The 15,118-nt window shown below is 41.0% G+C and overlaps 1 protein-coding gene across 2 annotated transcripts in view; it reads right to left on the bottom strand.

Annotated features, from left to right (window-relative positions):
• Positions 1 to 15,118, bottom strand: part of Nup93 (nucleoporin 93) — an 87,666-nt gene that overhangs the window by 49,092 nt on the left and 23,456 nt on the right. For both annotated transcript variants that reach the window (XR_004769265.1, XM_027405619.2), the window contains one exon: positions 14,532 to 14,649. Coding sequence is in view for 1 of the 2 variants with exons in the window: in XM_027405619.2 (XP_027261420.1) it covers positions 14,532 to 14,649 (118 nt within the window). In the remaining variant the exon portion in view is untranslated. The remainder of the gene's footprint in view (positions 1 to 14,531; positions 14,650 to 15,118) is intronic.

Here is a 15,118-nt window from a genome sequence, read left to right as displayed (position 1 = left end):
TTATTTACAGGTAGACTGAATCCAAAAGCCACAAGAACATCTAGAAAAGCAGGATCCAGTTGCCCTAGCCTTCTGTATTCACACAATCGAGTTAGCCCCAAACAAAACCACTTGTTAAGGCATCCGTGACACAGGCTTCATGCCAGGGCAATCATCTGTAAGGCTGAGCAGGCTACTTCTAAGAAGCCCTAACGTGATGGAAATGCTACTGGCCGGGGTGCCACACTGCAACCACCAACCAAGAGTCTGCTTCTAGTTGTAAAATGTGCATGAGAGTCACACAGAAAGAAATTAAAGCCAACATCAGGCAGAAAGCTAATACAAAAGACAGAGTTGAAGCACATGGCCCCAGACCTCTTTGATGGTCTCTGCAGTAGTCTGTTGCTCTAGTAAACCTCCTATAGAAAAATAAGATACAGGAGCATGCAAAGTTAAGAACTGGTGTGCATGAAGCCAAAAAGATTAATTTCCAACGTCATTCCCCAAGTGTGAGGGAGAATGTCTTGTTTTCACTGATCTTCTCCACCCTCTCTTCTACTTAGTAGCCTGCTTTTATGTGTAATTCATCCTTAAAAATGAATAGTTCTAACAGTCTTCACTCCAAACCTCTCTATATAACAGAGAATTCTTACAGATCTTCAACATCAACCTGAAATCAAGAGTAGAAAATTAGCAGAGAATTTAGACAATGATCAAAAAGTAAAGAAATTCATTTCAGGATACTTATTAAAAGAACACAACAAGCCTGTAATCCTAGCACTTGGGTGGCTGTAACAGTAGGTTCCTGAGTTCAGGGCCAGCTTGAGCTATATAGTAAGACCTTGTCTCAGAAAACAAGAAGAAAGAATAAAATATGAACAAATTAGCTAAATGCTGCCTAAACTAAATTCAATTTTTATGAGGATGCAAATGCAAAATAAAATTAACTAGTACTGAGGGAACACACGTGACAGCAGGCAAACAAGAATGAAAGGGAAGAAAGGGAGAGAAGGATCAAGTATAAAACAATCAGGTTCTTCTGATCCACTCTACACCCTGACATTCAGGTCCCCCTAAAGCTCTAAACTTGTTAGCAGACTTGACGTCAAGGACTTATTCACGTAGCCTAAATGTGGCTGATGGGCTCTAGATTGACAAATCTCAAAACAATGTCAAGCCCTTCACCTAGCAGTGAACTGTGTCAGCAGCAACAGCAAACATCTGTGTGACTTTTTGTTCCAAAGTATTCCTCAGGAGGAAAAAGTGAGCTCTCCATTGTTCATTGTAAAGCTCACAGGAGCCCTAATTACCAATGAGTTTTCTAAGTAGCACTTTATACATCCTTATAAACCAGATGGTTACCCCAAATTTTTCACCTAGGAAGAAATAAATAGAAATATCATTTCAAATAAAATAGAAAGAAGCTATCCAAGAGCAAACACCAGGGCAAAATATGAATAAAGCCACCAATGAAAGAAGCGGTGCAGCACACTGACCTACACCTATGAGGTCAGCATTGAGGCCGAAGCAGGAGGACTGTGAGTTTGAGGCCAGCCTAGGCTAGAAAGCAAGACCCTGTCCCAAAACAACAATGAAGCAAACAATAGAAAATATGCATATGTGCCCATAAACACAATAAAATCAAGTCAGGCATGGTGGTTCGCACTTGTAACCCCAGCATTTGGGCGGCAGATCTAGGAAGAGGTTGTCCTCAGCTACCTAGGTAAACTGGAAGCCAGCCTAGGCTACATAAGCCCACAAAATAACAGCAAGAATTGGCTTAGTGTCTTTGCAGAAAACACTGACATCAAAGTCACTCTACCAGTCCACTGCTTGATGCCCTCTTCAGCAAAGCAAGATGCGTTTGTTATCTGGGTTCAAGCCTCATATTTGACAGTAGCTAATCTCTTCTGATGTCAATTTCTTCCACTTCTGTCTTAGTTTTTTCTGCTTTTGTTGTGATATTCTGACAGAAATAGTTTGAGGAAGAAAGGGTTTATTTTGGCTCACAGTTCAAGCTACAGGTGGGGGTTTGAATGAGAAAATGAGAAAGGCCCCACAGGCTCAGAGATTTGAATATTGGTCACCAGAGAGTGGCATTATTTGAAAGGATTAGGTGTTGCCTTGTTGGGAAAAATGTGTGAATGGTGAGGGCTTTGAGGCTTCAAAAACCCAGAGTCAGTCAGCCCGTCCCCCCCCCCCCCCAGGATCTGGATATAAAACTCTCTGATACTTCTCCAGCACCATGTCTGCTTGCGTTTCGCCATGCTCTCACCACGATGACAACGGACTAAATCTCTGAACTGTAAATCAGCCCCAATTAAATGCTTTCTTTTATAAGAGTTACTATGGTCATGGTGTCTCTTCACAGCAATAGAACACTCACTAAGACAGTAAAGTTCATCATGGCAGAGAAGACAGGGCAGCAGAAGCTTAAAATAGGTGATCCTATTTCATCACAGTCAGAAAATGGAGAAGGATGAAATGGCAATGTTCCTGCCCACAATTAAGATAAGACTTGCCACATCCATTAACATGATGGAGATAATCCCCTGTAGGCAGGTCCAGAGGCCATTTCCCAGGTGTCTCTAGATCCCGAGAAGATGACAATTAACATTAGCCATCATAATTTCTAAATTAAGAAGAGTGAGGTCAACATCATTGGACCACCTCGAGTACTACAGTAAAAAATAAGTAATGGACAACGCCCACTGAAAAAGTATTACACAAATAGCAGGAGTGTTCTGATACACCACTAATAGTTCACATATTAATGGCTGGTTTCTTCTCCTAAAAGCTTCCAAACTAGGGCAAAGGCATGGATTTTCACAATAGCATTCCAAATGTTCTGAGAAATAATAAAATGATTCAATGATTGTTCATGAAATCTATGTGTCTTGGGTCCCTTTCACACAACAGAATGTTTTTTGATTACAAAATACCACGTATCATTTTATAGGTACTTAATAATTCTGAGTAGTAATAGACATTTCAGACCATCTCTAATCTCTAATGTATGCTTCATGTACTAATTCCTCACTTCATTTAAAAATATGCCAATTTTCTATTCATTCATTCCTTTCTTTCTTTCTTTCTTTCTTTCTTTCTTTCTTTCTTTCTTTCTTTCTTTCTCCTCCCTCTACCCCCCCCCCCAGTCTCATATAGCTTGGTCTGGCCTCAACTTCAGTATGTAGCAGAAGATGATCCTGAACTTATGATCCTCTGACCTCCACCTCTTGAGTGTGGGGATTATGGGTGAGCACCACTACATCCAGTTGTGGTACTGGGAATCAAACCCAGCAGCTCATGTATGTAAGGCGAACGTTCTACTGACTTAGTCACATCCTCAGTCTTCTTTGTTGTTTCAAACAGGATTTTCCACAGCCCTAATATTTGGTATCTTGTCCAAATAAATACTTTCAAAATGGTGGCTGTTCCAACAACTTTATAAGGCAGCATGTCAGTCCAGACAGTGTGCTGTGGAACCGATTCCCAGGTTAGATCTGAATTAAGTAGGTCTCACTTTAAGACTAATGTTAATTGTCAGCTTGACACAGTCAGTGTAACATCACCTAGGAACAGAGACTCAATGAGAAATTGTCTAGATTATGATGGTGTGAGCCTGTCTGGGAGTGTTATCTTGATGCATTCACTGACTTGGAAAAGCATGCCCACTGTTGGTGGCACTATTCCTAGGAAAGGAGTTGTTGACTTGGAAAAGCAAGCCCACTGTTGGTGGCACTATTCCTAGAAAAGGAGTTGTACACCATAAGGAATGGAGAAAGCATGCTGAGCACTGGCATATATGCCTCCATTGTCTGCTCTCTGGTCCCGATGTGGATGGAATGTGACCAGTTCTCCTAAGCTCCTGCTGACTTAAATTCCCTGCCAGGATGATCTGTAAGGTGGAAATGTAAGCCAAATAAACCTTTTCTCTTGTTTTTGTCAGAGCATTTGATCAGTGTTTAACTGTGAACACTCCTGTGCGCTGGCCACAACCCTTTCCAGTTCCCTGTTTAGTATTTTCTTCATGATTCAGTGGTGTTAGTTTGTATTTACTGTAAGGGTCACTTAGTCCAGAGAAATGATGACATGCATTAATGTTCTGCTGCATGTCAACTCCTGTCTCCTAGAAGTCAATTATCTTGTAGATATCTTGTAGACAATACATGCAAAATTGAGAGCTTTGTCTTTGTCTTTAAAATTCAAAGACACATAATACCCTTAGGCAGCCAAATCATATTATACAATACAAGATTTCAACATTCCGGCACACTGCCAGAGCTTAATGGCCAGTTAGACACAAAGTAAGGAAATGGGTCTGCATTAAACAAACAAGTCAGCAATCAATAGTCCAGTATTACAGTAAAAATATGACACACCCTTTAAATTGCTTCTAGCATCATCCTTCTAACTCAAGCTCAGCTTCTGAAACAAAACAAAGAAGATCAAACAAGAACTTGTACACAATCTATTCTATTCTGTACAAGTACAAAATTGAACTAAAAGCTACTCCTGGTTTACACACAAGTCTTACTGTACACCTATAGGGCAGTGATCTGAGAAATAATAGACTGTGCTTTGCACAGTGAATTCAAACAACAGTAAGAAGGCAGCATCTTGAGTATAATTGGATGATCAGGTTTGGTCCTCCTGAAAAACTCTGCTCAAACCCAGCAGGGCTTTGCATCAAGGTTTGGTATCCAGCTTTTTACTCAGTCAACATTATTTTATGATTAAGTTAAAAAAAAAAAAAAAAAGAACAAGACCTATCTTGTCCTTTCAAAAGCTGGCATACCTGACCTGAGAAGATGGCTCTGTGGGTAACACTGCTTGCTGTGCAAGCTTGAGGACATGAATTCAAATCCCCAGAACCCACACAAAAATCTGGGTTTGGCCATGCACACACCTGTAAGCTCAACCCCACCACCGTTACCCACTACTGTTAGGACAAAGACAGGTGGATCTCTGGGGCTTACTGGTCAACACCCTGGCCCCAGCTCAGTGAGACCCTGTCTTAGTAGAGTAAGGCTGAGAGTAATAGAGAACATCCAACGTCCTCTGGCTCCATGAATGCACAGATGTGTGTGCCTACATACACACAATTTAAATTAAAAAAGAAAACAAGATGGTATATCTTTCTCAAAATATTAAAGGTAGTAAAAATAGACCATTTATTAAGAAAGAAACAACAGTCCTGAGAATGGAGGTAGGTAAGTGTGCTGAGAAAAGGCTTCAAAACAACTGCCCACTCACTAGCTTTCCTTCTTTAAACACACCTTGAAAGTCTACTCCTTCACTTTAATTATCTTAGTTTATAAATGAAATTCAAAACCTAGGGGGCTAAGACAACAGTCAACAGACAACAATACAGTCAACAGACTGAAGTTAAAATCTAGCCTTTGAGGGCTTTAGGTTCCTATTTGGAGAAAGGGAGTTGACAGCAAACATCCATCTGACTCAGTGGGTAGGTGGGAAAATTAAGGGAGAAAGCCCAGAAAGTGCTGGCATGTGGATAAAATAAAAGATCAATAAACCTCAGCTTTGCTACTCTGACATTAGCTACAGTAAAACGACACAGGAATTTAAACTTGCCTTTGACCTGTACAAGGAAGAGGGCCAGAGGGAGGCAGGCAGAAATATCGAATTACTCATAGTACAAGTAAATGAATATCCCTCTGCTAATGGCTTACTCCCAATCTGTAGAAGGCAAATGCAAAACCTGAGACTAGGGGCTGGAGAACTGGCTCAGCAGTTAAGAGCATGGGCTACTCTTACAGAGGACCTGGGTTTGGTTCCTAACACATGGCAGCCCACAACTGTCTGTAACTCCTTGTTCCAGGGAATTCAATACCCTTTTCTGGCCTCCAGGGGCATCACGAACACAAGTGGTGCACAGACATATACCAAGAAGAACACTCATACACATAAAAAAAAAATAAATAAACCGTGAATACAGTTAGAAACCTTTATAGCAACCTAAAGCAATTTTATCCCTACTGAAACTAATTTTTAAAAGCAGAGCTTGTATTTTATGTCTTTATTTTTTCTAATAATTCATTTTTATTGTATTTTATAAAAGTATCAGCTAGGCGTGGTGGTACACACCTTTAATCCCAGCACTTGGGAGGTAGAGACAGTTAAATCTGTATGCATCAAAGGGTAGCCTGGTCTACACAGAGAGTTCCAGATCAGCTGGGGCTACATAGTGAGACCCTGTCTCAAAACAAACAAATAAATGACAAAGCTTCTAAATCTGAAATAAACCTGCAGTGGGGGGAATGATCTGGCTTGAGAAACACCGATTAAATGAAAACCAGCTTTGAATGACTAATGGCCACCACATTTCTTCAACACTAAGACATCTTGGACAGCTTGGGGCCTGAACACAAAACCAAATGTCACTATAAATGTTCATAAAGCTTCAAGGTCCAGCAGACCCTGCTCATTCAGAGGTCAGCCCTGCTGCCACATCCTGACATACACTGAGTATGGGAGTGCCTGACAGAGGAGTGCTCAGAGAACAGCACAGCCATGTAGCTCTGCTTCCTTGAGGAAATTAACTATATCATAAACATATGGCGGTCTGCCTGCTTTAAGATGGCAGCGGCATTTTTAAAAGCAATAGAGGAACACATCCCCGATGTCCTCCCATTCCAAGAAATAAACTAAATTAGGCAATAATAATAAAACTTAGCAAATCCACAGTCCCACTTAAGAGTCTGTTGACCTGAACACCCCCTTCCCATGTTTTAGAAATTAAACAAACAGTCCAGCCCGAGTTGTAAATATGTTTTAGGAGACAAGGGTTCTTTCTGCAAAATGTCTTGGCAGCTGCTACATTATTTTAAGTACCTCAGGTTTCTGAAAAGCACAGCAGACGGAAGTCACCCCAGTCTCACAACCACTCAAACCTGGCCCCTGACCTCTAGGATAACTGTAGTGGTCCCTGGGCCTGTACTGATCCTGTGACAGCTGCAGGCCAAGTCTGTCAAAGTGAAGGGCCCAGTTCAGCATGACTGGAGCAACTTGTCCTTAAACACTGCTGAGCTGCTCCACGCCATAAGCCCAGAATGGAAGTTGGGGATCTGTGAAGCAGAGAAATGCTTTAAGAGCAGTACACCGGGTTCTGGAGCCAGAGCATGCTGCCCTTCCATGCTCAGGTTCATCGTCTCACCAAACAAACAAACGAGGAAGGAAGGGCTTCTGCAGTGGGAGCTCCTCTCCACTCTTCACATGGTGAAGACAGGTGGGGACACCAGTTACCTGGGCCCCGAGTTTTGTAATGACACTTATACTTAGCAACTGCCATCGGCCAGACAAAGGCACCACATCAGGCTGCAACCTGAAAAGCTCTGAATCGAACATCCTCAAAAGGAAATAAGATTGATCACAGAGCACAGTGGTAGCAGACCAGAGTGGTATACAGGGTCAAGGGCTGCCATCTGACAAGTGCTGTCAATGCTTGACAAGGCTTTAATTCAATCATATCCACTCCAGTGTCTAATAGTTGAGAAGATAAAAGGATTTCTGTGTTCTGAACCAAGCCATTTAAAGATGCTAGGCTGAAGATGACAACTTGTGTTCCCCAGATCCAGAGAGCTGGTGCATCGAGGGATATCGGCAGGTTAAGAGAACTAAAGAAGAAGGAAGCGGTGCTTCGGTGCCAGTTCAAAGGCACAGCCTAGCCAGTATCTGCCCTGCTCTATTCAGATGTCAGATAAATATTTTAGTTGTGGGCTTGTTCTAAAATATTCTAACAGAACTACTGCAACTTCTTTCTTCCTTAAGGTGGTCATTGATATTCTCCTGCTCACTACAGGATATAAGAAAGCCCCGTGAAGACAAAACAGCCTGTCCTTCCCTACTTGCTCAGAATACAGACAGCAGCCATTTTGCTTGCTTGTTCTGAAAGCTTAACATTCAGAAGCTAGTGTGAATGGATAAAGAAAAGGACTGAAATCTTATATCCCTGGCTTACAGAAAAGCAGTTTTCATATTTTCCACAAATCTAGTTTGACTCCAAAGGTTACAGTCTTTAATTCTATTCACTGAATAATGTAATTGTACTCTGCCACCAAGTCACAATGCCTGCCTTTTCTCTGATCACAAGCAGGCAGAAAAATGCAACCACTTCAGTTCTCACCGAGGTAGTATTAGTACATTTAACTCACAACACAGGATGCACACTAGCTTGCCTCTGTGAAGACACTTGAGTTTTACAAGTTTACTGTGTTTGCCAACTGTGAGATTGACCCTACTTCAGGGTTCAGTGTCAAGAACAGCAAATATGTTTGAACAGTGTGAGTATGGAAGCCACTATGTTTACACAGGGAATAAGGCCTGGCCTACCTCCTGTCCTTGAAGCAGAGGTGGGCATAGAGAGATGTAAGCTTTGCTAAATGCAGCTCAGATATCATGCCCACATCTTGACCTAAAATGTACCTGATATTCCAATAAAAGGGTGTCTCTCCAACCAACAGACCCCACTTGGACTCATCTACTAGCAAGCCTAAGAGCACTAACCACAGGCTGCATCAGGACCAGGAGAGACAGCTGTTGCAAGCTAGGAAAAGGCAAGGTTCAAAGGTCCATTAAAGTTCTCTACGATCAGGGCTAGGAGGTGGCTCAATGGTTAAGAGTACTGTCTGCTCTTGCATAGGACCAGTGGTCAGTTCCCAGCACCCAAATGGCAGCTCGAAACCATCCTCAACTCCTGTTCCAAGGGCCCTGATGGCCTCCTCTGGCTCTATGTACATGGTATACAAACATACATACAGGCAAAATAGGCACATATATAACATTTAAAAAATTTTTTTAAACCTCTACAACCTTAAAAGAAAGATTACCATGAACTTCCCATAAGCTCCTTACAGCTGGGAGAAATACAGTAAAAAAGATTAATAAACACAAATGTTTATCTAAAAACTTCCAACCACAGAGTACATGAAATAGCATTATGTTTTCCTATTACATGAAAATATATAGAGAACAAAAAGTCCTATTTCTCAGTCCATAGTCCATCAATTCAAATTTTCCAATCACTCAGTTGAGTTTAGATTACCATTGAGTGCAGAGAAAACTGATCAAGCATATGAAGCATAGTAGAGTCTCCACTCTACTACTCAAACCACCCCTCAGAATTGTAGAACAAATGGTCAGCATGCAAATGGATGCAAACCTTATGAATGAGTGCACTCCTTAAACCAAGCACTGAGAGGCAGAGAGGCTGGCTTGCTGTATTAGTAAGCTCCAGGCTAACTAAGGCTATACAGTGAGACTCTGGAAAAAAACCTCAAAAAGAGTCCTAGAGCCTGGCACACTGAATCACAACTTAGTCCCTCAGGAAGCAGAGGAGGGAAGATCTTAAGGCCAGCCTGGGGCACAGAGCAAGTCTGTACCTAAAAACAACAGCAACCACATACTCACACCAATAAAATAAAAGCAGTGCAGTAAGTAGTCCTAGTGTTGATATGGTTTGCCCACCCTAACTGTACTTCCCCTTAACAAATTCAGACCAGAGGACGCTTCCAGCTGCACTTCTTTTACAGAATTAATATTTACGCAGTAATGTTCCCAAAGAGCTGCTACTCATCATGCCAACCAGTCTGGCAAATCCAACACTCTCTCCAGCAAACTGCCCAGGATTTCGGCAACCTCTTCCAAACACAATTAGTGAGCACCACAGCTTCTTTTCCTCTTTCATGTTTTATGTAGCCGTGCTTAAATGGTAATGCCTCTTTCTCAAGACAGAAATCAAAAGACAAATTGAAAATAACAATTTGGATGATAAGGGGTTACAGCACATAATTTTTAAAGTCACAAAGACATTTCTTTTTTCTTCTCACTGTTTAAAAAATAAACTGAGTGGCCTGAGCATACTCTCCATTTCCAAGAACAGAAAAAGAGAGAAAACAGTGAATATTTTATCATAAATGCAGTGTGGTGAGCAAATGGCTTAACAGACCATTGCTCAACACCAACGCTGTACATGTGACACACCAGCTTTCCTGACTTAATTTTCTCGTGATAATGTATTCTTTATTAATATTTGCTTTTCCTTTACTCTCATAAAACATAATCTGCTAATTAAGGGAGATTATGGAGTTAGAGGCCAGCATGGGCTACACAGTAGTACCAGGAGACCAAAGGCTACATTGATGAAGGGGAAATGTTTCATGCTTTATAAGCAGCAGACTATTGTACCCGAAAAGTCTGGACTGAAGTCTTTCTAACACATTACTGTTTGGTGACCTGTTCGGATACAACGCGTGGCAATGAACTCGGGAATCCAGGTTGTGTGGTCAGCCTCACTTCCTAAAGGCCCCCAAGAGAAAACGAGGATGCGCTGGCCTTGTTGGCCTTGTCACGAGGACAGCTAATATTAAGTGTCTGCTCCAGCACTCTCCATGGAGTTCAGCTGAAGATGTTTCATGATTTTGAGTGAAAGGTTTAACATTTTTGGCACTGTAAGTGTGCTAGGTTGAGAAGTGCTCCCCAAAAAGAAATGTTCAAACCCTGACCCTGAGAACTTGGAAATGGGGTCTTTGCAGATGTGATTAAATTAAGGATTTGAGATGAAATCGTCCAATGAATGCACCCGGTTTTTCTTTTTCAACAGTGCTTTAAGATGGAGCTTTGCGAACTGACATGGTAATTTCACTCTGACAAGAGAAAGGAAAGGTAGATGGAACACCAGGAAGAACCTATGAAGACAGAGTGTGAGAAAGAGATGCTGCCACAAACCAAGAAATGAGAAACCACCAAAACCTGGAGGAGAGATTCTCTCCTAGAAATGAGGAGGGCACACCATGGTGCCAATAATTTGATTTCAAATTTCAGAACTCAAAAATGTAAAAAAAAAATAAAATAAAATAAATCCCATTATTTTAGGGAACCTATTAATATTAGTTTCTGGTAATTAGGTGTAATTATTGAAATGTTGATCTAATGCCATTTAGAAATATTACAGCTTTAACACTGGGAAATGCAGCTCCCATTCTTATGGCCTAAACAGGCTATCTCTGCATAGACTTATTGAAATATACATGTAATGTAGTGAAAAGTCCAGAATGCAACTGTGAAACCATACTATGGGATCTGTTCAGATCATGGTGAAGACATGCAATCTGCCCTTAATGGTTTTTTTTTTTTTTTTTGCTTTGTTTTTTTGTTTTTTGTTTTTTGTTTTTGTTTTTTTTTGATCAAGACTGAAGTGAGCAAGTAGATCTCTGTAAACCTTAAGCCCATGTACTACAAAGTCACTTTGATTATGCAGTACAGTTGACTCAGCAGTATGTCCTATTACATTATTGCTCTTACACAAATTTGTAGGCCTTCTTTATTATGATTGTTTCCAAAAAATAAAATCAATAAACATTTTCAAAAATTCTATTAAGTATCATTTATATGTATATTTAAGTGGTTTCTAAGACATATTACCGTTGCTGGCTACAGCAACTTTTTAAAAATGTATTCTCAATGCATGCCAGCATCATTGATTAGGAGAAACAAAACAGTAAAAACCAAACCCATATTAATTTCAAGCTCCATTAGAAACAGAAGGAAATATAATCAATGCTTACCAAATAGAAAGAGACAGTATGCATATGGAAAAATGCCCTGTAAGCTTACAAGACAGCAAACAAAGAGCAGTGTGGTCCTGACCAGCATCTGTCAGAGAGTGTGCCAGCCTTTCCTTTCATGACAGTGCATTCAGGATCTTATAAACAGACATGACAGTTCTACTCTAATACTTGGCTTGCAGGGTTATGGTACAGTATATTCTTGTCTAAAAAAAGAAAAATCACCATTTTAGAAATAAAAGTTCAGTCAAGCAGGGAGGGTGTAGTGACTGACACTACCAGGTGTATGACATGTGAATGGAAAACAGACCGCCACACTTGACTTCTAAAACCAAGCAACTGAAGATGTCCAATTTTACTATCATCCACAACCAAAACACACCAGAAGGAAAAGAGAAAGGAGGACCACTCAATGCTAATAGTGGCACTACATTAATCAGGCTCCAACAAGATACTGCTGGACTTACATAAAGTGTGAGCATGGACCAGTGGTTCTCAACCTTCCTAACACTGCAATCCTTTTTAAAATACAGTTCCTGTAACCAAAAGATAAAAAAAATAAAAAATTAAAAAAAAAAAGCCAGGCTTTGGTGGTGCACGCCTTTAATCCCAGCACTCGGAGGCCCAGGCAGGCGGATCTCTGTGAGTCTGAGGCCAGCCTGGTTTCTAGAGCGAATGCCAGGATAGGCTCCAAAGCTACACAGAGAAACCCTGTCTCAAAAAACCAAAAAAAAAAAAAAAAAAAAAAAAAAAAAAAAAATACAGTTCTTGCTGTGCTGACTCCCCAATCATAAACTTAATTTTTTGTTACTTCATAACTATAATTTTGCTACTGTGATGAATCATAATATAAACATCTGCTATGCAACACCTGTGAAAAGGTCATTTGATACTCCACCAAGGTGGGTGTGACCCAGCGGTTGAGAACCATTGGCATAGACCAACTGAGCCACATTTACTACTGATAAACTTGAGTTAGCAGTCAGGCTCAAAGTCTTTTCAGGCCAAAGCTGTGTTTTCCTTCTTTCTTGGCAAGAAGATGAAGTTTAAAGTAGCTTTAACACTACCAACTCTAGACTTTTCAGGTCTAAATGAATTCCCAGTTACTTTAGGGGCAGAGGGTGGAAAGAAAGCCCAGACAGTGAAGCACTTGCCTTGCAAACATAAAGACCTGAACTCAGGTCTCCAGAACCCATGTAAAAAGTTGCCTGGGGTGGGCTATGCCTATACTCAGCAATAGGAGAGTAGAGACATATAATCAGAGATGGTAGGCAGAGCAGGAGGGTCCCCAGAAGCTCACAGGCTGGCCAGACTGGCTTATGTGGTGAATGTCCAGACCAATGACAGACTAGGTTGTCCTAGTCTTCCACATATGCCTATCTGTACTCTCCCCCCAAAATCACACACATGTGGGCAAACACACTGGAACATACACACAATTGTCTTGGACTAACTGCTTTGCATTTTTAAAGCTATTCTGGCAAAGTCCAAGTAAGGGGTCCTGACCAGCAACTTTAACTTTTCAAGCAACTTTAGTTTTTTGTTTTTTTGTTTTTTTTGTTTTTTTGTTTTGTTTTGTTTTGTTTTTGAGACAGGGTTTCTCTGTGTAACTTTGGAGCCTATCCTGGTACTTGCTCTGGACTCACAGAGATCCGCCTGCCTCTGCCTCCCGAGTGCTGGGATTAAAGGCATGTGCCACCAATGCCCAGGACAACTTTAGTTTTAAACTTTAAAGATTTCCCTACACAAGACTAAAACTCACAGCAACAATCATTCCAAATTAAGAAATTCTTTCTGATGTGACTGAACATACATTGCTGGGAAACCATCTAATGGGGTGCTGAAGGAGGATGTCCTCACATTTAGCAAATGGTTAGAAGATATAATCACTCTTAACCCTACAGCCAGAGCCAGTTCCCAAAGTATATGTTAATTATTCATAGTATCTGAGGCGGTCCCCAGCAGTTGTTATAAAATAAAAATAAAAACCTCTGGATTTTGGAAACATATCAAAACCGGAAGAAATCATGAATATCAGTAATTTTAGTCTCCCCTCAAAAGTACAGGTTTCCAAAATAGAATTAATTCAGAAATGTAGGGATACAGTATTAATTTAAGACCAGCTCATAGAGAACACAATTACCACCCATTTCTTCCTAGACTTGCCTTTGTGGGACTTGAATCCTTTTTATTTCAAAGGAAATCAAGGCAGGTGGTGGCACAGTCCCTACTACTCAGGAGCTGGGGGATCACGATCACTTGAGGCCAGACTGTACAAGGGTGGGTCCCATCCCGAGCAAACAAACAAAAACAGGAACAGGTAAACCAATGCAAACAGCACCACAAAGCACTCCACAAACTGCTTTCATTCCTACACAAAACCAACCAAACCATGAGGTTTCTCCTTAACAAGTTTACAGCAGTTTCTGATTAAATTAAAACAGCAATCAGCAGCTAGTGGCATGTCACGCTCAATGAGATTGGAGTGCTCTGTTAGGCCATTTCCTGGTATCACTGATGCAGCCAAATACTTCCTGGAAATCACTGAATTGATTTCAGTAAACAGTATTTTAAGTTCCAATACAAGCAAGATGCAAAAAGAAATGTGAACAACAAATAGTAAAATTATCAGAGCTCTAGTAAAGCATGCAAGAGAAATTTAAGGACTCCAGTCTCTATACCTTGGATTAAGCCCAAGAAAGGAAGTAAAATCTGTTCTCAGAACCAGAATTATCTAGAAAGCACAGGTTGGAACTGCTTTCTTAAACTTAGCACAAAGAGCACTCTAAAAACAACCCAATGATCCCCCTCTGTATCTCTAAACCCGAGTCTCCTGTTCTTTTAGTATCTGGGTAAGAAGAAAATTAATGAAGAAAGCAGCATTCTTAACTCATTTGGTGAAGAAAGGGCCAAGGCCTATGGCCTGGGTACACGCTCCAGGCTGCACCTGCAGCTGGCAGCTCTTACCTGAATGTCTGTGTCCTTCACAGGCTCAAGAGGTTCAAAAGTGGTCGCAGCACTCAGACTCTCCAATCTCTGGGAGATGTGGGATATGTCAAGTCCCCGTGAACCGAGAAGAACTGATCTATATAGGGATGCAGGACAGGAAGACAAAGATGGAAAGTAATATTAGGTATGTGATACATGCCATGCCATAAAATACTAGAGTTGTTTCCATGCAAAAGCTTCTATCTTGGAATAGGAGGAAGAGGCCAGAGCAAATGGTAGAGCACCTGACTATAATATGTCCATCTTCTGGCCAGGTGCTTTTGCATGGCTGATTTCTTACTTGCCCATAAAGGTCTATGAACCGAAAGAGCAGACACCCACTGCATTTGGGAGTAAGATATCCAAGTTCTAGGAATTATTAAATTAGAGGGAGAACCTCATATAGAAAGGAACAATACCAACATCATAGTCAGCTCCAAGCACTTTCAGGAACCCCTTGAGATAGACACAATTATTCACCCCTGTTTTGGAGATGGGAAGCTAAGGTGCAAAAAGATTAACCAACTTGTCCAAAGTTAGAGAGAGCCAGGATATGGCAGACAGGT

Source organism: Cricetulus griseus, chromosome 3 (genome assembly GCF_003668045.3).
Source record: "Cricetulus griseus strain 17A/GY chromosome 3, alternate assembly CriGri-PICRH-1.0, whole genome shotgun sequence".
Lineage (NCBI taxonomy): Eukaryota > Metazoa > Chordata > Mammalia > Rodentia > Cricetidae > Cricetulus > Cricetulus griseus.
Note: the sequence above shows the minus strand (reverse complement) of the source record. Positions and strands in the feature narration are given on the sequence as shown.